Below are 26,291 nucleotides of genomic sequence, written 5' to 3' on the forward strand. Positions count from 1 at the left end.
TGCGGTACTAATTGCTTCTTCTGGGAGGATCCCACTTCCTGTCAAACCCAATTATCTCACATATACTTGTGTCTCATTTATTCTCCCAAGGTGCTGGGTTTCATTCACTAAAAATTAAATGCAGAAAACTTTGGTCAAGGAACGTGGTTGAAGTTCTTGTTGTGTAAGACAGCAAGCACCCTTAAGGATGCTTTGCTAACTATTCCAGTTTGCCCTTATTCAACTTTCGACCAATACCAATGAACTGGCTTACATCTGTGTCTCTTTAATGCTTCTACAGGAACAAAATAATTAGTATAACCAGATAATTAACCTCAATTTATGATTATTGTTCTATTCTCGTTCCAAAATAGGTTCCGGCACGACTTGTATCTCCTGTTTTGAAAACTCTTACCTTTTCTATAAATCATAATTGGTGGATATATCCTGGATAGATTCATAGAACAATTCAACACAGAACAGGCCCTTTGGCCCATCTAGTCTGTCAAACCATTAATCTGCCTAATCCCATCGACCTGCACCTGGACCATAGCCCTCCATAGCCCTCCCATCCATGTACCTATCCAAATTTCTCCTAAATTTTGAAATTGAGCCTGTATCCACCATTTGCACTGGCGGCTCATTCCACCCTCTCCTCTATCCTCTAAGTGAAGTTCCCCTTCATGTTCCATTTGAACATTTCACATCTTACCCTTAACCCATGACTTCCAGCTGTAGTCTCACCCAATCTCAGAGGAAAAAGCCTGCTTGCATTACTCTATCTATACCCCTCACCTGTCTACCTCTATCAAATCTCCTGTAAATCTTCTACATTCCAGGGAATAAATTCCTAACCTATTCAAACTTTCCCTATAACTCAGGTCCTCAAGTCCTGCCAACATCCTTGTTAATTTTCTCTGCACTCTTTCAATCTTATTTACCTCTTTCCAGTAGATAGGTGACAAAAATTGCACACAATACTCCAAATTAGGACTCACAAAAATCTTATACAATCTTAATGTACCATCCCAACTCCTGTACTCAATACATAGATTTATGAAGACCAATACACCAAAAACTTTCTTTACAACCTTATCTGTGACACCACTTTCAAGAATTATGGACCTGTATTCCCAGATTCCTTTGTTTTACTGCAGTCCTCAGTGTCCAACCGCTCATTGTGTAAGACCTACCCTGGTTGGTCTTCGTAAAGTGCCACATCACACTTGCCTGCATTAGATTCCACCTGCCATTTCTCAACCCATTTTTCAACAGATTCAGATCCCACTGCAAGCTTTGATAGTCTTCCTCACTGCCGCCTACACACCCAAATTTGGTGTCACCTGCAAATATGCTGATACAGTTTACGACAATTATCATCCAGATCCTTAATATAGACAAACACAGACCTAGCACGGATCTCTGCGGCACTCCGCTAGTCACAGGGCTCCGGCCAGGGGGGCAACCATCTACTACCACTCTCTGGCTTCTCCCGTGAAATTGGTCTAATCCAATTTACTACATCATCTTGAATGCCAGGCCGATGAACCTTCTTGACCAACCTCTCCTGGTGTAGCTTGTCAAAATCCTTGCTAAAGTCCATGTGGACAACATCTATTGCCTTGCCTTTACCAACTTTCCTGGTAACTTCCTCAAAAAACTCAGGAAAATATTGATTGGTTAGACATGACCAATTGGTTAGGCGTTCAAAGTCATGTTGACTACCCCTTACTAGTCCATTTCTATCCTAATACTTACATGTCTAGAGAATACCTGCTAATAACTTTCCTACTATTGATGTCAGGCTCACAGGCCTATAATTTCTAGGCTTGTACTTAGAGTCTTTCCTAAACAACGGAATAGTATTAGCTATCCTCCAATCCTCCAGCACTTCACCCCTGGCTAAGTATGTTTTAAATATCTCTGCTAGGGACCGTGCAGTTTCTGCACTGGCCTCCCACCGGTTTCAAGGGAACACCTTGCCATGGCCTGGGGATTTATCCACACTAGTTTGCCTCAAGACACCAGACAACTCCTCTTCTGTATAGGGTCCATGACCTCACTGCTACTTTGTCTTACTTCTATATTCTCTGTGTCCATCTCCTGAGTAAGTAGATACAAAATACCCACACAAGATCTCCCCCAGCTCTTTTGGCTCCATGCATAAATTACCACTCTGATCTTTCAGAAGACTAATTTTGTCCCTTGCTGTCCTTTTGCTTTGTAGAAACCCTTAGGATTCCCCTTCACCTTGTCTGCTAGAGCATCCTCATGCCTTCTTTTTGCCCATCTGATTTCCTTCTTAAGTGTTCTCTTGAATTTTTTATACTCCTCAAGAAACTCATTTCTTCCTGCCTGCCTGTAACTGCTATGCACCTCCTTTTTCTTCACTGGAGCCTCAATATCTGTCAAACAACCAGAGTTCCATAAACCTGTTACACTTGCCTTTTTTTCTGACAGGAACATATACACTCTGTATTCTCAAAATTTCACTTTTGAAAGCCTCTCTCTTAACAAGCACACCTTTACCTGAAAACAACCTGTCCCAAATCCACACTTACCAGGACCTTTCTCCAATTGTCCATCAAAATTGTCCTTTCTCCAATTTAGAATCTCAACTTGAAGAGCAGACCTATAATTTATCATAATTGAGCATTATGTTCACTAGATGCAAAGTGTTTCCCTGCAAAAACTTCTGTTGCCTGCCCTGTCTCATTCCCTAATAGGAGATCTAGTATTGCACTCTCTAGTTGGGACTTCTATGTACTGTCAAGGAATTTTTCTAACACATTTAACAAACTTTTTTCCCATCCTGTCCTTTGACGGTATGGGAATCCCATTCAGTATGTAGAAGGTTAAAATCACCTATTATCACAACCTTATGTTTCTTGCAACTGTCTGTGATCTCTCTACAAATATACTCCTCTAAATCCTGTGGCATGTCAGGTGGTCTATAATATTATTCCCATTAATATGGCTGTCCCATTCTTATTCCACAGTTCTATCCATAAAACCTCAGTAGACAACCTCTCCATTCTGTCCTGATTGAGCACTGCTGTGACATTTTTCCTAACTGGTAATGCCACCCCCATCCCCTTTAATCCCTCACACCCTATCATGTCTAAAACAATGGAGCCGTGGAACACTGAGCTGCCAGCCCTGCCCCTCCTATGACCAAGACTCACAAATGGGTATAATGTCATGATCCTGGCAAATTATCCGATGTTATGGATGTGCGATAACATTGAGCAAATCTGTAACAGTCTTTAACTCCTACTTTAAATACCTGTTCTTTCCTTGGCCTTCATTTATTCGTAAATGTTTTCTTAGTCAAGGTGCAAAGTATGAGGTGTTCTATTTCATCTAAGAGTCTCTCATTCACTATCAATCCACGCAGCTGCTTGTTAATAAAGCCAATGGAAAGACTATCTGGTGACTTGTAAACACACTGAAAAGAATTGTAATTCTATCTTCTTTCTGCTGGGCAGATTAGGTGACCTTAATTTCAATATCACACAAATGAAACAATGCCCAAGGGTGTGACTGGATTCCAAAAAGCCTGTACCCAACTACTTAGAAAGCTTAAAGCTTCAGCATCTAGCTGACAGGTGATGATCTCTGCTTTCCTCTGAAACCCACCAGGGCCCCCATTCCTGCATACCCTTTAAACTTATTGGGTTCACGAGAAAAGTAAAGTTGTGCAACATCAAAAACAAGTGAATGTAAAATGTGTTGGAGTTCAAATAGGAATAACATAAAATAATCGGAAAAGTCCATCAATGAGGCATCATCAAAATCCAAAGTGTGCTAAATTTCTGTTATGAATCACTTGGAATCCCTTGACTGAATTATATCCACATTACATTAGTTAACAGTTGTCTTTAGTCTTTTCTGATTATATGTTGATATGTAAATGCTTTAGGTCCTCAATGTTTTTCTTGCCATTGTGATGGGAGGGCTCTGCACTGAGCTCTGGATCGGTTGACATTGCTAAGACTCCTTACATCAGACAAAAAGTTGGAGGGCTTTCTCCAGATATAGAAGTGTATTTCACCTTCTTCCCCCCTCCCATTCAGAGATGTAATCCAGCTTTGACACAGTCATTGACTAGCGTGCTAATTTTTAACAATGTTTTTCTTCAGGTCACTTAAATCAAAAAAACTGGGTGAAGAAATATCCAAGTTGCAAAGGGCCTAAACAGTCTCCCATTGATATCGTTGAGGATTTCATACCAGTAAATGTGAATTTTCAGATGCTTTTCTTTGATGGCTGGGACCGTGTATCGAATGGAAGTGTCATCATTCACAATAATGGAAAAACAGGTGCAGTTTGATTTTCTATTTCAATAATTCCACATAACAATACTGAACTTAGAGGGTATTTTCCTCTGCACCTAGAATTATCGGTAAAATATCAAAGTAGAATTTGGCTACATTTTACTACTTAATATTTCAATTTCCTTAGTATCAAACTATTTGAACATATTCTTCGATATCTGTTCCCAGTGGAGCATATGATATATGTACCATAGTGTTTGTCTCTATTCTTGGTTTTCAGTGGAAGTGAACCTGACGGATGACTATTACATCAGTGGTGTTGGCATGGACTCCGTATACAAAGCAGGCAAGATAATGTTCCACTGGGGAAGGTGTAATATATCAGAGGGCTCTGAACATAGCATCAATGGGCAAAAATTTCCTTTGGAGGTAATAACAACTTGTTTTTGTATTTGATTAAACCCTAATACTAGTCTGTATTGATTTTACACGGAAAACTGTAACATGATGAGGTTGTATAAGGCGTTGGTGAGGCCGAATCTGGAGTATTGTGTTCAGTTTTGGTCACCAAATTACAGGAAGGATATAAATAAGGTTGAAAGAGTGCAGAGAAGGTTTACAAGGATGTTGCCGGGACTTGAGAAACTCAGTTACAGAGAAAGGTTGAATAGGTTGGGACTTTATTCCCTGGAGCGTAGAAGAATGAGGGGAGATTTGATAGAGGTATATAAAATTATGATGGGTATAGATAGAGTGAATGCAAGCAGGCTTTTTCCACTGAGGCAAGGGGAGAAAAAAACCAGATGACATGGGTTAAGGGTGAGGGGGGAAAAGTTTAAAGGGAACATTAGTGGGGGCTTCTTCACACAGAGAGTGGTGGGAGTATGGAATGAACTGCCAGACGAGGTGGTAAATGCGGGTTCTTTTTTAACATTTAAGAATAAATTGGACAGATAACATGGATGGGAGGTGTATGGAGGGACATGGTCCGTGTGCAGGTCAGTGGGACTAGGCAGAAAATGGTTCGGCACAGCCAAGAAGTGCCAAAAGGCCTGTTTCTGTGCTGTGGTTTCTATGCCTGAGAGTGAGTAATCCATGCATCTGTTGAAAGAAAGCAAAGAGGTCAATTTGTGCAGCAAGTTTGTGTCACCTCAGGAGATCCTAAACCACTTCACAACTGGCAGATTATCTTTCAAGGGCAATGCTTATGACCATATTGCCAAACATGTTGAATGTTTGCTGTTCTGGTTCATGGATGCTTTTTTCTCTGGATGATTTGGGCTGCTTTGTTTTCACCGAAGTTGACTTTGTTTTCCAGTCAAGGATATTTATATTTTACTGCTTCCCTCCTTTACAGTTTTTTCTTAATTATTCTGACTTGGTTAGGTTCTGATTCTTGAGCAAAAGGAGTCCGTGCTGGTCGGCTGACAGGGAACAGCAGGGTACTTAGAGGAGGACAGAGGTGAGGTGTTCAGCCATCCTTTGTGGTAGTAGAGTGGTGCGATTACTTGAGCCGAATGCGATGTTCTTGGGTCTATTGATAGGTGTTCAGCTGGCTGTAGAGGCTGCTTCAGGATCCACATATTCTGAGAGGCTTCCAGATATCACAATCCTGCCCATTTTGCCACTTGGTGATAACTACAGGACCTAATCCAGGATGTTATGGTGGATTCTTTAATGGAGAATGCCTGTGTGTGACTTTGGTTAATGTGGGGTGGCTCATGAACAGGCAGTTACTACACAGTCCTTGACAGATGGGGGTCAGGACCCAGCGGCATAGAATGCAAGACTACTGGGAGCTGGTCACTGCCAAGGCCTTCCTCTGCCCTCTGTGTAATCATCTTCCACTAGCTCTGCTGTTAAGGTCTTAGTTGGATCGCTTTTTATCTGGAACCTTCCGCTTGACCTTGCCGCTAGAGAGAGTGTGATACTAGGTATTATGTTAGGGAATGAGACAGAGCAGATGACAGAAGGTTTTGTAGTGGAACACTTTGAATCTAGCGATTAGTTTTAAGGTAATTATGAAGAAGTATATGTCTGTCCTCAGGTTGAGATTCTAACTAGGAGAAAGGCCATTTTTAATGGTATCAGAAGGGATCTGGCAAGTGTGGATCGGGACAGATCGTTTTCTGGCAAATGTCTACATACTTGGTAAGTGAGAGGCCTTCAAAAGTGGAAATTTGAGAGCGCAGGGTTTTTATTGCCTGTCAGAATAAAAGGCAAGGATATCATGAAAACAGATCTAGTGCTTTCCCGGCATATATAATGAATAAACACTTCTCGGAATTCCAGCTGGGTTCTGGAATCAATCATAACTGACGTTTTGATGACGAACTCTGCCACCTTCCTCAGAGTTTGTTATCGAAAAGTTGGTTATAATTGATACCTGTAGCCAGCTGGAAGTCTGGGAAGAGATTATTCATTCAAGGATAACATGTTTAGGGAACCATGCTTTTCAAGAAATATTGAGGCCATGGTTAAGAAGAAGAAGAAGGAAGGAGGTGTATAGCTGGTAGAGGCAGGAAGGAGCAAATGAGGTACTTGAAGATGCAAGAGAACACTTAAGGAAATCAGGAGGGTGAAAAGAAGGCAAAAGGTTACTCTAGCAGACAAGGTGAAGGGAATTCCAAGGGCTTCTGTAGATACTGTATATTAAGGGAAAAGGATAACAAGGGACAAAACTTGTCCCCTGCAAGATCAAACTGGTCATCTATGCATGGAGCCAAAAGAGATGGGAGAGTTGTTAAATGGAGTTTTTGCACCTGTATTTACCTTTGCAGCTGGATCCTCGACTTCCTGTCAGATCGCCGGCGGGTGGTAAGAATGGACTCCCTCACCTTCACCCCTCTGACTCTCAACACGGGAAGCCCCTCAGGGCTGTGTACTAAGTCCTCTCCTTTACTCCCTGTATACCCATGACTATACCCACAGCTCTAATCTGCTAATTAAATTTGCCGATGACACTACACTGATTGGCCTTATCTCAAATAATAATGAGGTGGCCTACAGGGAAGAAGTCATCTCTCTGACACAGTGGTGTCAAGAAAACAACCTCGCCCTCAATGTCACAAAAACAAAGGAGCTGGTTGTGGATTACAGGAGGAATGGAGATGGGCTAACCCCTATTGACATCAATGGATCTGGGGTTGGAAGGGTAAACAGGTTCAAGTCCCTCGGAATCCACATCACCGAAGATCTCACGTGGTTTGTACACACCAACTGTGTGGTGAAAAAGGCACAACAGCGCCTTTCACCTCAGATGCTTGGAGAAGTTTGGTATGGACCCCAAAATCCTAAGAACTTTCTACAGAGGCACAATTGAGAGCATCCTGACTGGCTGCATCACTGCCTGTTATGGGAACTGTACCTTCCTTAATCACAGCACATCTGTAGTTGTGAACTTCCCATGATTCAGGACATTCACAAAGACAGGTGTGTAAAAAGGGCCCCTAGGATCATTGGGGATCTGAGTCACCCCAAGTATAATCTATTCCAGCTGCTACCATCTGGGAAATGGTACAGCAGCATAAAAGCCAGGACCAACAGGTTCCACGACAGCTTCTTCCACCAGGCCATCAGACTGATGAACTCATGCTGATTTTGAGTGCATTCTATGTTACATTGACTGTTCTATTTATTATAAGTTATTATAAATTACTATGATTGCACATTGCACATTTAGACGGAGACATAACGTAAAGCTTTTTACTCGTATGTGAAGGATGTAAGAAATAATGTTAATTCAATTCAAGAGATGGACAGAGTCTAAAGAAGTGAGACAAAGCAGCAGTCTGGTCATAGACTGTATACAGATTACAGAGGAGGAGGTGCTTGTCGTCTGGAGTCAAATTAGGGTGAATAAATCCCAGGGCCTGACCAGGGGTTCCCTTGGATGTGTGAGAGACTAGTGCAGAAATTGCAGGGGTCCCAGAAGAGATGTTTAAAATGTCCTTATCCATCGGTGACGCACCAGAGGATTAGAGGGTAACTAATGTTGACCTGTTTTTTGTTCTCAACAATATTTTTATTTTTTTTTAAATAAAGCATAGTGTAAAGGAGATTTGTGCAGTGCATAACAAATGTATCAAATGTACAATTCAAATTTATGAAAGAGATGCACCCATAGTACAATCATGCTTTGATTATCTCCTCACCCCTCCCAGTCCCCAACTCCAAGCCATCATTGCATTAGCAAATAGAGTTAACCAGAACCCTTGTCCCCACAAGGCTGCATTGGTATAGAGAAGGTGTATTTTTCTAATACATAGACTGTTGTATGTTTACAAGTCTGAGTCCGTAGAATTTTACCGGAAAATGCTGGAGGTCAGGGATTTATGTATTGAGGAAAGGAAGAAAGGATGGACCTTTAGTCTGGCTGGGAATTCTGAAAATATTCAAGAAAGGGTCCCCACACCTTTTGGAACTTTATGTCCGAGTTGAGAATTGAATAATGGATCTTCTCAAGGTATAGACTGGACATGATGTCCCTGAGCCACTGAGCGTGGGTGGGCAGGGCAGCATCCCTCCACCTGGCCAAAAAAGAGGCAAAAGACAGTGTGCGATGTTTGGTCGGACTTGGGTGCGTGTCCCCCTCTCCAGAGGTGCCGAAAAGAGCAATCAAAGGGTTAGGATCCAAATTGTAATTAAGTATTTGGGATAGTTTGGAAAACATCTTTCCAATATTTTTCCAAGCTAGGGCATGTCCAGTACATGTGAATAAGGGAAGCCTTGCCCCTTTTACATTTGCCACAACAGGGATTAGCATCTGGGTAAATGCGAGATAGTTTAGTTTTAGACATATGGGCCCTGTGTACGACCTTGAATCGTAACGGGCGCTGGTGGGCACATAAAGAGGTTGAGAGGTTGATGCGAATTGCATCCCATACCTCATTTAAATCTTGCTCCCAGGCAATTTTAATTTTGTCAAGGGGGGCTCACCTCAGAGCCGCTAGCTTGTCACAGGTAGTAGATATTAGATCTTTGCGCAATGGGTTCATGCAGAGAAACATATCAACGACGTTTGTGTCAAGTGTCTCAGGGAAGTTTGTTATCAGAGGGCTGATAAAATGTCTAATTTGCAAATATCTGAAGAAATGAGTGTTGGGTAGGTTAAACTTTGCAGACAGTTGTTCGAATGATGCAAAGCAGTTGTCTATAAAAACATCTTTAAAGTGCCTGATGCCCTTTCTGTGCCAGTCTTGAAATATTGGATCATGTATAGAAGGCTGGAAGAGATAATTATATAGAATAGGACTTGAAAGAGACGCCATGGAGACCACTATGCTTTCTGAACCAAGCCCATACTCTCAGGGTATGCCTGATAACAGGATTGGCAATTGGTTTAGGCGTAAGGAAAGGGAGTGTGGATCCAAGAAGTGCGGAGATGGAGACATTCTTAACAGAGTTCAGCTCCATTGTCACCCATATTGGGCAGTCAGATTGGTTGTAGAAATGAGACCAAAAGATGAGACAGTGTGTGTTAACTGCCCCGTAATAAAAGTGGAAATTGGGCAGAGCCACGCCCCCATCTCTTTTAGATTTTTGAAGATGGACTTTATTCAGTCCGGGGCGCTTGCCCTTCCATAAGTAGGACGATATGACTGAGTCTAGTGAGTTAAAGAAGGCTTTAGGAATGAAAATAGGTCTGGATTGAAAAAGGTTTAAGAATTTAGGAAGGATATTCATTTTGCAATATTGATTCGGCCCATCAGGGACATGGACAGGAGTGACCATTGTGCTAGGCTCTGTTTTGTATGATTTAACAAATTAATGAAATTTTCTCCAAAAAGACGCTTATATTTCCTTGTTACTGTGACGCCAAGGTAAGTAAATTGGTTATTCACTTCCTTAAAAGGGAGGTTACGGAACTCTGATGCTTGTGCTTCTCTATTTATTGGAAAAAGTTCACTCTTGTGTAAGATAAGTTTGTATCCTGAAAACTGGCTAAATTTGTTAAAGAGCCAAAACATGGGGGGTAAGGAGGTGATCAGGTTTGATATAAAAAGTAAAGGATTGTCAGCATTGAGGGAGACTTTGTGCTCAACTCCCTCCCTCCAAATCCCCATCAAGTCCGCACAACTACGGAACGCAGTCACCAGTGGCTCTATGGCCAGATCGATAAGTAAAGGGCTTAAAGGGCATCCTTGGCAGGTTCCACGTTTGAGGTTGAAAGGTTGGGATTGCTGAGAGTTCGTCAAAACAGAGGCAGTGGGACACGAATGTAACAGTTTTTTAAGAAAGACTCTAACACTAAGCCTAGCAATTATTGGCTGATGAGCTTCACATCAATGGTGGGTAAGCTATTGGAAGGTATTCTACGAGATTGTATCGATAGATATTTGGATAGGCAGGGACTGATTAAGAATAGTCGGCATGGCTTTATGGGTGGTAGGTTATGTCTAACCATACTTGTAGAGTTTTTCAATGAAGTTACCAAGAAAGTTTATAACGGCAAAGCAGTGAATGTTGTCTACAAAGACTTCAGCAAGACCCTTGACAAGGTCCCATATAAGAGACTGTTCAAGAAAGTTTAGTCATTTGGCATTCCAGATAAAGTGGTAAATTGGATTAGACGTTGGCTTTATGGGGGAAGCCAGAGTGGTAGCAGATGGTTGCCTCTTTGACTGCAGGTGTGTGACAAGTCGAGTCCCTCAGGGATCACTGCAGTGCCATTGTAGTTTGTCATCTATATCAAAGATCTGGGTGATAATGTAGTAAACTTGATCAGCAGATTTGCAGATGACACCAAGATTAGGAGCACAGTGGACAGCAATGAAGGCTATCAATGCTTGCAGCTGTTGGATGCTGATGTATTTAATCCAAGGTTCATTCGGATATCAGAAAAAAGCGCAAAACTTGCTGTTTCACAATTGTTTTAATAAGCTTTAATAGCACAAAGAGAATTGAATAATGGGCAGTAACAGAAGTTAATAATGGAAAGGTGAGAGAAGCAAAAAATATGGCGAAGCCTTGTGATCAGCTCTTTTTATACCCCATGGATAAGGAACATTCCATTCAAATATCCAGGTAAGAGTTAACCAATCACATAGCTTCTATACAAATATTGCAATACCTTTTTAAATATCTCTACTAATACCCTTATTGAAGGAATATTTAATATACAAAATTATGAGGGGTATAGATTTATAGGTAAATGCAAGCCAACTTTTTCCACTGAGATCGTGTGAGACTACAACTAGAGGTCATGGGTTAAGGGTAAAAGGTGAAATGTTCAAATGGAATATGAAGGGGAACTTCTTCGCTTAGAGGATAGTGAGAGTGTGGAGTGAGCTGCCAGTCCAAATGGTGGATGCAGGTTCGATTTCAAAATTTAGGAGAAATATGGATAGGTACGTGGATGGGAGGGGCATGGAGGACTATGATTTGGATCCAGTTCAATGGGACTAGGTAGGTTATTGGTTTGGCACAGACTAGATGGGGTGAAGGGCCTGTTTCTGTGCTGAAGTGAAAATTTGCAAATTTGTGGATGATGCCAAGAATAGGTGCATAGTGGTCTGTGAAGAAGACACTCAAAGCTTGCAGCAGGATCTGAGCAGCTAGAAAAATGGGCTGATAAATGGCAGGTGGAATTTAATGTAGATGAGCGTGAGGTGTTGCACTTCATGAGAAAAAAGCCAGGGCAGGTCTTACACAGTCTCTACTCGGAGAACAGAGGGATCTGTGAATACGGATCCATAATTCCTTGAAAGTGGTGTCACTGGCTGATAAAGTTATAAAGAAAGCTTGTGGCACATTGACCTTCATAAATCAATGTATTGAGCCCAGGAGTTAGGATGTTATGTTGAAATTGTATCAGATGTTGTTGAGGCCTAGTTTGCATATTGTGTGCAGTTTTGGTCACTTACCTACAGGAAAGATGTCAATAAGACTAAAAAATTGGCAAGGAAGTTTTCAGGCATTTGCCAGGCTTTGAGGACCTGAGTTATAGGGAGAGGTTGAATAGGTTAGGACATTATTCCCTAGAACATAGAAGACTGAGGACTTTTTTTTTGATAGAGGTATGTGAAGTTATCAGGGGTGTAGATATAGATAGTATAATTGCAAGCAGGCTTTTTCAACTAGAGGTCATGGGTTAAGGGTGAAGGGTGAAATGTTTAAGGGAAACATGAGAGTAGTGAGTGTGTGGAACAAGCTGCCAGTGGAAGTGATGGATGCGGTTTTAATTTCAACATTTAAGAGAAATTTGGAAAGCTACATGGATGGGACGGTTGTGGAGGGCTATGGTCTGGGTTCAGGTCACTGGGACTAGAGAGATTACTACTTGTACATGGGCTAGCTGTGCTGGACGGCCTGTTTCTGCACAGTAGTGTTCTGTAACTGTATGACTATATGAAGCCTTTTGCCGTGCATATTATTTTATCTTTACATTATTGATAAGCAGTGCCAACAATCATGGCTTTGAAGTCTTGCTCCACCTTTCTCACTTCCCTACTTTTGCTCTTGTTCACTTTTCTTTCTGCTGTATGCAGTGTACCTAACACTAGTTTCCTTTTTACTTGTAGACACCAGCTAAGTCATTTTGCAACAATTACGGACTCAAAGGTTAAAAGCTTACAGCAGAAAATGGGTCCTCAATAAAATCCTCCTATTGAATGGTGAAGTCACAAAGTGCTGAAGGCCTGGTCCTGTTTTTGCTTCTTATGTCCTCGTGTTCCTTTACAAAGGTCTCACCACACTAGTTTTAAAAATAAACAACAGTATGGTAAATCCTTTTACTCAAAACACTCCTAAATATTTTGAATCCAGGAAGCTTCAGATTATAGTCCCACCCTAAACACAGCCATACCTGTCATTGAAATTGTATGTTAGCCTCCAATTGAAGTTTCTGCCTATAGTTGAAACATTATATTCATGGTATTAGATAGCTTTATCTTCAGATCAGCCATTTTGGCTCTTTGCCACTTTCAGCCCTTCATCTTTCTGACCTAGGCTCTTTCTTCTTTCTTAACTCTCTAGGGTAAGATGTTAGGAAACATTAGAAAACCTTTGCTCGAATTATTATGTACAAGTAACCTGACCTCACAGGTGTGCTCAGAGTTCAGAATCCACAAGTCAGAACTAGCTGCTGTTTATAGCCTTAGCTCACATCCATCAGGCCCAGCCTTGTTAATGGCTGGCACCAGATAAATCCAGCTAGCACTACAGGAAGCCATGCCTCTAGTCTTAAAGGGTAGGCGTCAGTAGTGGAAGCCATTCCAGAGGGTTTTGAATGTCTGAAGGAAGCCATGGCAGCATGGATGGGGGTAGGTACCCTGATATTCAGGCATGGCCCTCGGTCTTTGGCTGTAGAGAAGGAGAGAGAGAGAGAGAGATCCTTCACTCACAGTGGTGGAAATACCTTACAAGCAGTTGATATAGTGTCTGTTGGACAAGCGTGCAAATAATTTCATTGCCAACTGAGAAATCCCAAATCATCTCCCATGTAAGGCCAAAGTCAATGAAAATATGGTAAATTCCACCTCTCAACAACTGCGTCTCTAGCCTTGGGTTTCATGCAGATCACTCAGTCACCTAACAACAATCTGTTTTTCCCAAGGGCTCGTGCTCATGCAGGATATCCCTTCTAATACAGGGTTGTTAACTTACCTAGTCCGGGACCAGGTACATGATCCCTAAGCAGCAGTTGTTAACCAGGAATCGTTAGCTGAGAATGAGAAAGTTTAGAAAAATTACATGTTAAAAGTTGGCAGCATGGATCATTAGAATCTTCTGCAAGAAGTTGCAGGTCAGCTGACCATGGAGAGAATGAAACCCTTCGTGATTGCAGAATATTTGTCCATTTTGAGGCTGGAGCATTCAAGATGATATGGCATTGTGCTATCAGGAAGTCTCCATTACTGCGGAACCCTGGCTGCCCTGAACTAAAATGAAGAATTCCCTGCTTCTCCTCGATGTGGTCATGTGTTACAAACTGAAACAATATGCTAATGGACTGTTGAATTGGGTTGTAGAATTGTTACTTGTACTTTATGTTTCATATTCTTGTATTTTTATATAATCACCTACATACATATATGAAATTGTTCAGTGAATTTTCCTGTAATTACGGTACAGTTACTACTGTATTTTTCTAGAAGCTTCTCAGCTTTCAGTAGCAGGTATCATGCCACTTGAGTTTGGCTTTTTTGTATAGGTTAATTGTTTTCAATTGTATTGGGGACCAAGAGAAACATCCACGTTTCACAATAAAAGCATAAGGCTAAAAGAATATAACCACATTCCCAACCACATCACCCTCTGAAGTGTAATCACTGCACTTGTCTCCAACCGACTCAGTGCAGCATCAATCACCAATAATCCAGTAAGTTATTGGGGATACATTTAGATAGTACAAATGGGATGCTCTTCTGGCAGCTTACTGCCAGCTTCCATGTGCCTTATTAACCCATGACATCGGCAGCATCAGCTTATTGGAAAATAATATTGCTGATGTCATCTAGTATTTATTCTGCATAATTTAGACATGCTCCCACTAGTCAATCTGACATTCAGTGTGACTTGTGCTAGAGAAGGAAGTATAGTTTGCACAGGGAATTGGAAGCAAATCAAAGTAAATCATATGACACACTATGGTTTGTGACCTTAGTGTCTTTTATTTTTCTGTGTCTCGTCTCTATTCCCTTTCCCTTCAACATTAATAACTCTGCCTCAATGGTGGTGGTGTTTACTCAGTAGCCACACTAATTCCAGCTCTGTCTGGGCATCCTGTAGAGCAGCCTTTTTCAACCTTTTTGCCCTGGAGGAACCCTTGAAATAATTTTCTGGTCTCAGGGAACCCCCAGTGTGAAAATTATTATATCAACAGCTCATAGTACATGAGCATGGTCAGTTAGTTGTAGATATAATAATTCAAAAATAATTGTTAATGCTCTTTTCAGTAGAGAATTAATTTTCGCCAACATTTTTTGAAAAAAAAACAGATAGCTAAGCTTACCTTTCTTGAAATTAATCTTGTTCTTTCCGTTTTATAAATTTTAAAAACTCATCAGGCAAACATGATAAATTTCTGTTAAGTAACTGGCTTAAGCTGAAATGGGACTTAATTTTTCTAAAGGTAGGCTCAGTAGATTTAATTTAAATAAAGGTTGTAAATTGATTTTAATTAATGATATTTACAACATGAAAATTTATTGACAATGTTGAATAGTAAAGTTACTAAAAACCATAAGCAAAAGCAATATGAATAAAAATATCGCCTAAGACACAATTTTATACATTTTCTTACCAAGTGACATGATTAGGCTCAAATATGGGCCTCACACATGAAACCTGTGCTTGTTTCTTGCTGTATGAATACTCAAGTCTGAGTTGAACTTGAGAAAAGTACACACGGATTTCACTTTCAACTGAAATGAGACAATCTCTCGCCTGGCTCTTGATGCCTGTTAAACAAGAAAAAGCTTGCTCACATATGTAAGAAGTTGAGAACTGCAACAAAATGTTCATTGCTTTCCTATGAATGGCAGGATACTCTTCTTTCACAGAAATCCAAAACTTGTCCATGGGCAGGTCAGTAAATCTCATCTTGATTGCATGATCAGACTGCAGCTCAGCAAGTTCTTCCTCTTCTCTCAAAGTCAAGTTCTCAGGCTGAGCAGAAGATTCAGAGAAAGGATCCCTCACCCAGTCATACACTTGTATTGAAAGGAAAGAAAAAACTTTTCAATTTTGGTCTGTAGTTCTTCCAGATAGTTTTCAATAAGACTCAAGACTTTCTCATATCCTTCCTCACTTTCAAGCCCAAGCAGCGGTTAAAACATTTCAAGATTTCTATTTGCAACATGATTTTTTCAAAGATTCCGTTTCCTTCTAGATACAAGTATCTTGTCACGTGAAGTCAAAACATTTTCTCTAGGGCCTTGCAGAGACTTGTTCAACTGGTTCATATGTCTGTTAAGTAGGCTAGTTTCTGCAGCCGTTCTTCATCTTCAAATCACTCAGCAAAATCTGACCACCTATTTTCTCGAAAGTACTCCTGAAATTCACCTTTCAGCTCAAACACCCTGTTGAAAGCTGTTCCTCTGCTAAGCTGCCGGATTTCTGTCTGTAGCAGGAGATTGGTGTGCTCTTTGTCCAGGTCTTCACACAGTTTTTTAAACATTCTCCAGTGAAATGGTCTTTGATAATAAAGTTAACCATTTTTGTAGCATCATCCAAAACTTCTTTTCATTTCATCTCCAAGAGTTTTTGACATCAGTATTTTCTGTGAAGAAAGCAGTGTGTTGTGACAACACCAGGATTTTCCTTTTTTGCAAGAGAAACAAAACATCTCATGAAGCCAACCATTGATGGGGCACCATCAGTATAGATGTCAATACAGTTCCTTCAAGACAGACCTTTTGTTTCCAGATATGATGACAAAGCATGAAATATATCTTGGCCTTTGCTCGTTTCAGTCAGCTCTTTGCAACAGAAAACGTTTTCTTGAATTTTACCATCATTTACAAACCTTACAAATGCTACAACATGACATTTATTTGTGAAATCTGTTGACTCATCAACCTGGATAGAGAAGCTGTTGTTTTTCAGTTTATCTCACAAAACCTCTCCAGCATCATTTGACATGTCATCATACATCATTCTGTTTGAGAGTGAAACCTTTTCAATTTCTCATACTGCATCTTGTCTTAGAATTTTACCCACTATAATTGTACATTCTGGTATTATTAGGTTCTTACCAACTGTGTGACTTTTCCTTTTCTGGGCAATTATTCTGCTATTAAAAAAACTTGCTAGCTGAACCTATTTACTTGGCTCACCAGTTCATGTAAAGCTCATTGATAAGTAATTTTGATTGTAAGGATGGACTTTTTTGTGTTCATTGTTGCACTAGTGCAGTGAAATGACTCAGAAGATTACAATTCTTCATCATTAACCTTATCAGAATTGTCTGTAGGTCTAGGCCCAGAATCCTCCTCTTCAAAAATCACCGCACTGGACCACCTTTAGAATGAAAATTTCCCTCCAATTTTCTACGACACCAGTAGAGTTTGTTCGCTCCCATAAGTCAGTCAGCAGTGCATCAGGGGAAGTTGGGGAGGTAATTCAGGAGGAAGAGGCTGACGTCACAGCCCAAGATGGGTGAGTCAATTCAACACTTGGAAAACTCACTTCATACTCCTCATCAGTCTACCATCCTCCCCTCCATGTGCAATACAGTGCTCACCAATGATCGGCCTACCTTCTTCCCCTCCTTACAATACTGCGCTTATCAGTTATCAACGGCCTCTCCTATCCCTCATCAAAAATGGACTCAATCAAATAAACATGGTCCTACTGTGCATTACCAATCTGGGCTGAGATTGCTAATGGAGCTGCTCGGGCACTGCCCACCACTGCAAGCACTAGCATAGCGCATTGCGCCAAGTTTAAAAAAAAAACTACTTTTTTTTTTAAGTCACGATTTCTCACAGAACCCATAGCAACCTCCCATGGAACCATAGGGTTCCAGGGAACCCCAGTTGAAAAACCCTGCTGTGGAGGCTACACCTGCTAAGGAACTGCTCCAAGTCTCTTAGAAGCTTTAAGGTTTCTGTCTTACACCAGATCTCCAGCCACACATTCCATTCCTTCACCATAATACTCTGTATAGTCAACCAGTAACATCACGAGTAGTCTTTCTCTAAGCCTGAAGTTTTGGAGTACAAATCTGTCTCATTAATATTGAAGTTATTTTTGAGGGCCGAGACTTTTTTTCTATTCATTGTTCAGAGGCAGATCTGGTTTTTGATATCTGCATTCACTCACCTGCTCCATAAACTCCAAAATCTGATAAGCAATAGATAACATATTATTTGAGCCACTTGATTATCACAACAAGCATTTTCTGTGTTCTGATGATTATTGTCCTTTTGTTAATTTCTCCCTCTCAGTTCACTGCTTATTCGAGTGTGCTGTGGTTTGACATGTATTCTTCACGTGAAGATTTATAAGGGGCAACCCACTTAAATCAGCTGGAAAATTAAAATAAGGCAGCCAAATCAAAACAGCAGTAAGCAAAGCTTCATTCAGTACAAATCACAGAATAATTGCAGCACAGAGGGAGGCCGTTTTGCCTGCTGAGTCCATACTATCTCTTTGAGGCTGAATCCACTATCCCACTCTCTCTATATAGCCTTGCAAATTCTCTCCTTTATGGATTTAACCCTGACCTCTGGTGCTGTCTGTGTGGAGTTTGCAACAAGGACTTCATGGATTTCTTCCAAGTGTTCTAGTTTTCTCCCACATCCTAAAGACATGCTGGTTGCTAGATTAGTTGGCTACTGTAAATTTCACCTAGAGTGTAGGTGAATGGTAGAATTGGAAGGGGAAGGGGAGAGTGAGAATGTGTGGAAAATAAACAAAAATGGCATTAATGTAGGATTAGTATAAGGGGGATCGCTAATGGTTGGTGCATACTTAATGGGCCAATTTCCATACTGGATCTATGACTTGAAAATGAAAGTCTGTACATTTAGATTTTTTTTAGATTATGAGGACACTCAGTCCTCGTTTATTGTCATTTAGAAATGCATGCATTAAGAAATGATACAATGTTCCTCCGGGATGATATCACAGAAACACAGGACAGACCAAGACTAAATTGACAAAAACCGCATAATTATAACATATAGTTACAACAGTGCACAGCAATACCGTAATTTGATAAAGAGCAGACCATGGGCACGGTAAAAAAAAGTCTCAAAGTCCCGATAGCCCCAATACCTCACGCAGACAGTAGAAGGGAGTTTGAATTTGAATGGGAAAATAGAATACAGCCTCAAGACCTGACAAAGGTCTCGGCCTGAAACATCGACTGTACCTCTTCCTAGAGATGCTGCCTGGCCTGCTGCGTTCACCAGCAACTTTGATGTGTGTAGCTTGAATATTGAGTTGTTTTCTTCATTGATGTGTAACTTGTTAAGTATTTCCAAGAGTTTATGTTTTTATTTCATTGGGCTAAACACCTGAAATACAGAAAACAATGAAGTATATGTACAGTAGCTACTAAGTTATTCACTGCATCAAGAGCCTGGTTAGGGGAAAAAAGAACAACACAGGTACTATTTTCATAAACAAATACATATTGATATGATTTAGAGCAAGATTCATATTTTCCAAAATCAGCAATAAAAACTTCAGCTATTTAGATTTTAAAGAAATATTCAAAATTTATTTGCATATTAGTTGCAGTCACTTACTGTAAGTTAAATGAGTTGGTTGTTTTTTCATTTTTAGGGACTATTTACTCACTTCCAATTTCCTAATATATCATTATCTATCCATTTACCAGACATTATCTATTATGTAGCCAGTTTCATGTTGAATTTGGAGTAGTGCTCCTTGGGATTTTGGTTCAAATTGTCCAAATTCATATCACTTTATAACTTCTGAGCCATCAGAAAAGGAAACTTCCAATTCATGTTCTGACCTACATAAGTTCTCATTCAGAACCTTTAGATAATTGGCATAATTCCAATTGCATTTTCTTCCCATGAATAGTTGACAAACTTGTTGGTGAAGTTTATTCAAATTTGCTGTTATAGGAAGGAAACATGTTTATACTTAATAACGATCATTAAAATGTTCATAAATTGTGAAATGAAATAGTTATGTGATGCTTGTTCTTTGCCTAACAGATTGAAATTTTTTTTAAAAATGTGTTTCCAGATGCAAATCTTCTGCTTTGAACCAAAACTTTTTGAAAGTTTTGATGATGCAGTGCAGGGACAAGGGCGTCTGAAAGCTCTCTCTGTTTTATTTGAGGTAATACTCTAATGTAAGAACTATAGAAGTAATACCACTGACGTTTTCAGCAGAGTGCTTTAAACCATGTGTTCAGTGCTGTAAGATTAGTATTTCAGTTTTTTTTCATATCATCCCCACATCTCAGAACATGGCTATCAAATCTTTAATTAGGAATAAAAGTGCAAATACCCCAGGGTGAACTTCACAAATATGCAGGCCTTTGACTATTGGGAATTAACATTGTGTATGTGAATTATGAGCATGTGTCTACTGCGGTCAGCACTGCATACTCTATAGATGTGCATAAAATATATCTTGACTAAAAGATGTTTCTTTTCATAAACCTAGATTGTTACATTTATACCAGGTAAAAATGCATATAGTTGCATTTTGTGAAATTCTGAATGTTGGGTAGTGCTGGAGGTGAAGCAGGGTCTAACCCACCCACTCAATTCATGCTTCCCCTCGATTTCTCCATGTTTACAATGTATGAGTATCTGAAGGCCAAGCTTGGAGTGGACTAGCCATCACTCATCTGTTGTTGCTTTCTCCGGTTCCAAACCTTTCACCTTGCCATTGTGACCTTAATTCTCAATTTAAAATTCCTGTGCCAGAATATGAGATTATTTCATCTCCTGAGAAGATGAAATGTGATTGCTGCTCTAAAAAACCAGAATGCAAAACCGATAGACTCGGGATGCCAATCTGCATTTATTTCTGCAAAGAAAAGGCATATACATTTGCCCCTTCTCAGTTTTCTTCCAAGGATGGAGGATTTTACAGCTAGTCAGGCATTTGAATGGACAAAACATAAAAGACCTCATACCACTCACTCAAAAATGAATAGATGCACGCAATGGTCAACATGGGCCTGGTCAGCCGAAGAGACTGATTTTGTGCTATTCAGTGCCATGACAAATTGGTTATGTATGTTTTGACCTACTAATCAGATGCATTGCACTAGATTTACACCATCTGCTCAAAGGATGACACCAGCGTCAGTAAGACCCACAAGTATGTAGTACATTTAATTAAAATTAGACACCAAAATGTAAATATTGTTGCTCACATAAGTGTATTTAAATATTGCATAATGGATAGGGTTATTAGTTATGCTTCGAAGCTTTTCCAAAACTTTGGTTGCTTGTTTCTTTTCTGATTTTACTGATTTAGTTGGGAGCTTTCTCACCAATTATTCTGCCATTCCTGTTTTGATGCATGCATGGAATTTGGGATACGTTTTCCAAGTAGGCTTCTATATATTTTCATGGGAAGTGGGGAGGGGGCAGAATCAGTAGCAAAATGTCAAGAGGTTAGGCTGCAGCAGAGGTAGATTGGGCCAAATTACTTGTAGGCTATCACTTGCACTTAAACAAAGGGCTACCCATCTGTGAGTGAGCCGATCGAGTCAGCAGTGCAGAATTTAGGTCAGCAGACAGCCGCCTGTTGAGCTATGTTGCCTGATGCCATCTGTTCTGAAGACAGTTAACATAAAACATATTAATGCAGTCAGTGTAATTGTTCTTTGCTACATACAAGAAGAACACTGCTGTGCGTGGTGAAGTTTTACAGGGTAACAGATCAGGCTTCCCTTCTCAGTAAAAGTTTATGTCATCTCCATTGTTCCCAACTTTATAGGGCACGTATAGCACGTCCCACCCATAGTCATAGAATTTTTCTTCAGGTTACTGGATCAGTAATCCAGGGTGTTGATTAACAATTTGGATATCTCAGTTCAAATCTCATCATGCAGCTGGAAAATTTAACTTTGATAATCAGATTTTGAAAGGAATATTTAGTCTTGTTAATGATAACCACAAAACACTGCATAGTTGTAAAAATGCACCTGATTTGCCAATGCCCCACAGGAGATGAAACCTGCCATTCTTACTTATCTGGGTGATAACTTGACTCCAACCCAATGTATGGTTGCACTTAAATGCTCTCTGAAAAGGCCTATCAAGCCACTCAGTCCACTAACTTCTCAGTCAGGCAGACATTGCTGACCTTGCCAGTGATGTCCATATCCTAAGAAAGTGAGAAAAGAGAGTTAAGTCAAATAGGCTTCTGTATTAACATCTGTGTTTTGCATCTGCAGAATCTTTTGCTTCTCAAGATTATGTACTCATGTTTAGGCAGATAGCAACTACTGAGAACCCATCAGGGGCCTGAAAATGAAACCCATCCATGTGAATTCTGGTTTCAGTATATTTTAAAATCTAACACTAAGAAAAACACTCCCAGGAATTATGAAATAAGTGAATAAATATAAAACATTTGTGCATAAATTTACAAATTTGTGCTCTCTGAGGAATTTTATGTAGTGGGAAACAATACCTGGATTTGAATGCCAAATTCATCCACACTCCTGTGTTCCTATTTGTTAAAATGCTTTGGTAGAACACTGTTCAATTGATTCAGATTCCCATTATCAACCATTGCATAAAGTTCACATAAGGAATTTGTAAATTCGAACCAATTATTTGCATGATGGACCATTGGAGCTTGGAGGTATTTGCATATATACACTTTGAGTGGGTTCTCTCTAAATCTTTACTCCTGTTGGAGAAAACATACATTACGTCATACGTTAAAGTGCCTAGTTCATCCTCAGGCAATCACTTAACAATAAAATTTTTGTGGGGAGCAGAACCAGTGCCCACTTTTCTTACAGTTCACCAAAGTGAAATGATTTTAAATGTATTTTATCACATGCTTGAAAACACAAAAAAAAATCTGCAATTGCTGGAAATCCAGAGTAACATATACAAGATACTGGAGGGATTCAACAGATTGGCAGCATCTGTGGAAAGGAATATTGGGCTGAGACCTTCATCAGGACTGGAAAGGAAGAGCGAAGAAGCCAGAATAAGCAGGAGGGGGGAGGGAGGGGAATTAGTAGAAGCTAGAAGGTGATAGGTGAAGCTAGGTAGGTTTGTAACTACATCAAAGTCAAAGTGAAGAACAACATGCCAAAAAACATTAACATCCTTTAATATCCTCCATGTCTGTACTTCACCCCCAAAGTGCATCCTGACTAACAAAATAAGATGCACAGAGCACATTGTTAAAACTTCTTCATATTTTACAGATTGGCCCGGAGGACAATATGGATTATGACAGCATCATACGTGGAGTGGATATGGTAAGCAGATACGGTAAGTTTTGTGACATGAAAATTATACTTCATAAACTTTTTATGCCTTGCTCTGTATTGCTGCTGCACATCAACAAATTTCCCATCATATGCCAGTGGTAATATACCTGATTCTGATTCTATGCATAATAACAGAGTGAAATAGATTAGCATAAGCTGGCTGTAAGAAGTAAAAAGGGCTTATGAAAACATTATTTATACAAGTTGATGTTTATTTGATTGTTGGTGCAAGAAATAATTAAGTGGCTTTAAGTTGATATTTCTTCTATGTAATGGAAGGAATATTCAATGTTCCAAAGTAAAAACTTATCAGAAATAATTGACAGTTGAATTAACATTGATAAATTTTTTGATCTGGAGCACAAGTTCACTAGAATGTATCCACTACCAAGTGACCGATACCCTGACAATTACTCCCAGCCACGACTCTCCCTGATTTGATGGGGTAAGTAGCAAGCATTTCCTGTGAAGTAGGTAGGCACATTATAGGTGGATCATGTTGCCTTCTGTACCTTAGGTTCTCAAACAGAGGGACTTGAAGGCAGCTAGACCATAGTTCAATTGCAGCCATCTCAGCCACATCAAGGGGGGGTTGATCAGTGAAACAAAGATTTGAGAAGCAAATCTATTTTTCAGAGATCTAGTGTTCTCTTTATTACAGTATTCTGTTTCTTGGACCCTACTGCTCCCTATTGCTCAATACTCTTACTTCTACAATCCATCAGCGGCAGGAAGTTTTTAGAGTGTCGGCCTGTACTTGCAGCTGCAATGCATGCAATTTATCACACGAATGCCTGAGGCAGGAGCCTCACAGAATTCTGAGAACGTTGCAGACACTAGGCTCTTTAATCTGTGTCAACTTCAAAATTAACAAAACAAACCGTATTCTCTTGAAAGATACTTTAATCCTTTCAGTTGCATCATTGCATTTTCCCACAAATTAAAGAACTGCAGGCCAAAATTTACTTCACTTCTGAAAAGCGCATTAAATGGATGTTGTGCATTAGAGTCAATGATGGTTTATTTTGAGAGCTTGCCCCTACAAAGTTATAATGCGATGGAAGCCAAGGCATTATGGTCAATAGACAAGGTCTCACACACTTGAATGCAATGGATAAGGTCACACACGTTTATGTGCAGTAGCTGTAGTCTCACCATGACCTTCACTGTAGAGTCGCCTCTTCCCATCAAAGCAGCTAGTGTCAGCATGCTCAGCCCTGGCAGATTCACCTACCTGGGCTGCATCATTCGGCAGGGTGGTGGGACTGTGGACCACGGACCTCATCCAGTGCGGGCTCAGCAAAGCTAGAAACATCTTCAGATCAATGAGCAACATATGGGGATCAACCAAGTACAGCGTCTACACCAAGGAGAAGCTGCACCAGAGCTGTGTTTAGTCCCTGTGCAGGTCAGAATGCTGGCACATGACAGAGAGTGACCTTGCCAGACTGTCATTTTCCCACACCACAAGCATCCAGAAGATCCTCTGTATTTTCTGCCCAAGAAAGTTCTCCAAGCACACCCTACTCCTTCAGTCTTATCAAGAGGATAGGGCCACAGATATCATAAGGAAGCATTGGAGATGAATTGGGCACATGATGAAAAGAGAGACCAACTCCATCATCAAGACAGCACTTTGTTAGATCTCTGAAGGACAGAGGAAGAGTTGAATACCAAAGACAACTTGTATCTGCAGTAGAGGCAGAAATGAGTAGCCAGAACCACTCCTGGGGCACAATAGAGAGGAAGATCAAGGACAGACAGAGATGGAGGACCTTCATTGCTGCCCTAAACACCAGTGCTGTAATGGGCAGTCAGTAAGTAAGATGAGGCCTCACAAGGTTGGATGCAATGAAGTTTATTTTGCTGGGTGAAGTAGGTTTGTATTATGACTTGATAGAATGGAAGCCTATGTCAGACACACAGACGCACATCCCTCCCTCCTTTCCTGTTAGGCTTTGAATATTACAACACATACCCATCCAGCTCCATCTGTTAACATGTTATGTGCATGGAATATAGAAGAAAATAAAGAATATTATCACCTTTGCAACATCCTTATGTAATTTGAAGTATCTTTTACATAATGTGTGCAAACTTTGCACTGTGTAGAATTTTTAACCCAATGTCCTATAAGATATGACATGGGATATAAATGTGATGAGGCTGAACGATTTTGTTATGCATTTATAGAGACAACCATTAATCCAGGTTTTTTTCTCACTGCAACAGGTTAACAACTTAAGTGTTTGGTCCCTGTTTCTGTGTAATTTAATCTTAAATCTGGTGAGCGAGACTGTAGAAGAAGCAAATATGATTTTCAGAAACCCAGAATTCCCTTGCTCATTGAAATGTGTGTGAGAGTTAACAGGCCATTTCATATCTCAGCAAATGTTTAAATTCCCATTGAAGTCCATTGAAATAAAAAATGGGAAAAGGCTACCAACTAATTATTCCAGCTTTTTCCAAGAATTACTCTAATGTATAGTCAAAATCAACCCTTTAGTCTTTTGGCAAGTATGTTTCAGTGTCTTCTGCTTGTATACTGTGTCAGTGTTAATAGTCATTTGTGAATATTTTCTTCTTCATGTATTGACATTCAAGTTTTTTTTTCCTTTTTTCAGGTAAACAAGCTACAGTGGAGCCATTCATTTTTTTGAATCTTCTCCCAAAGTCAACAGGCAAATATTATACTTACAATGGCTCCCTTACGATACCTCCCTGTACAGAAACAGTGCAATGGATTGTGTTTAAAGAGACGGTCTTGATTTCAGAAAATCAGGTAAAATTTAATTATCATTTATATTGTATCTCAGCAAGGCACCGCATAGTAAATTATGGTTGAATTTATTATCATGTGCACAATTATCTGTATGCTCAGGTGCAGGGACAAACTTAATCGCAGCTGCAATACAGGCACTGAGATAACATAAGCAGCGTTCGCAAGGTTAACTTAAGCATAAATTATATACAGATTTTACAAGAAAAAGATAATTAGAACAAGAAAACAGGAAGTACATTTCAGTTCAAAGCGATCAAAGTGGCCATAGTGTTGCTAAAATGTAGTGAGTAAGTTTGTGCTGGTTGGTTCAAGAACCAAATGGTTGAAGGGAAGTAACTGAACCTGGTGG

General features: G+C 40.1%; 1 protein-coding gene across 5 annotated transcripts in view; it reads left to right on the plus strand.

Moving 5' to 3' along the window:
• Positions 1 to 26,291, plus strand: part of ptprz1a (protein tyrosine phosphatase receptor type Z1a) — a 265,905-nt gene that overhangs the window by 127,451 nt on the left and 112,163 nt on the right. For all 5 annotated transcript variants that reach the window (XR_010019227.1, XM_063058126.1, XM_063058125.1 and 2 more), the window contains exons 3-7: positions 4,122 to 4,301; positions 4,537 to 4,685; positions 19,926 to 20,021; positions 23,095 to 23,161; positions 25,785 to 25,942. Coding sequence is in view for 4 of the 5 variants with exons in the window: in XM_063058126.1 (XP_062914196.1) it covers positions 4,122 to 4,301; positions 4,537 to 4,685; positions 19,926 to 20,021; positions 23,095 to 23,161; positions 25,785 to 25,942 (650 nt within the window). In the remaining variant the exon portion in view is untranslated. The remainder of the gene's footprint in view (positions 1 to 4,121; positions 4,302 to 4,536; positions 4,686 to 19,925; positions 20,022 to 23,094; positions 23,162 to 25,784; positions 25,943 to 26,291) is intronic.

The sequence above is a fragment of the Mobula hypostoma genome, chromosome 9, assembly GCF_963921235.1.
Source record: "Mobula hypostoma chromosome 9, sMobHyp1.1, whole genome shotgun sequence".
NCBI lineage: Eukaryota > Metazoa > Chordata > Chondrichthyes > Myliobatiformes > Myliobatidae > Mobula > Mobula hypostoma.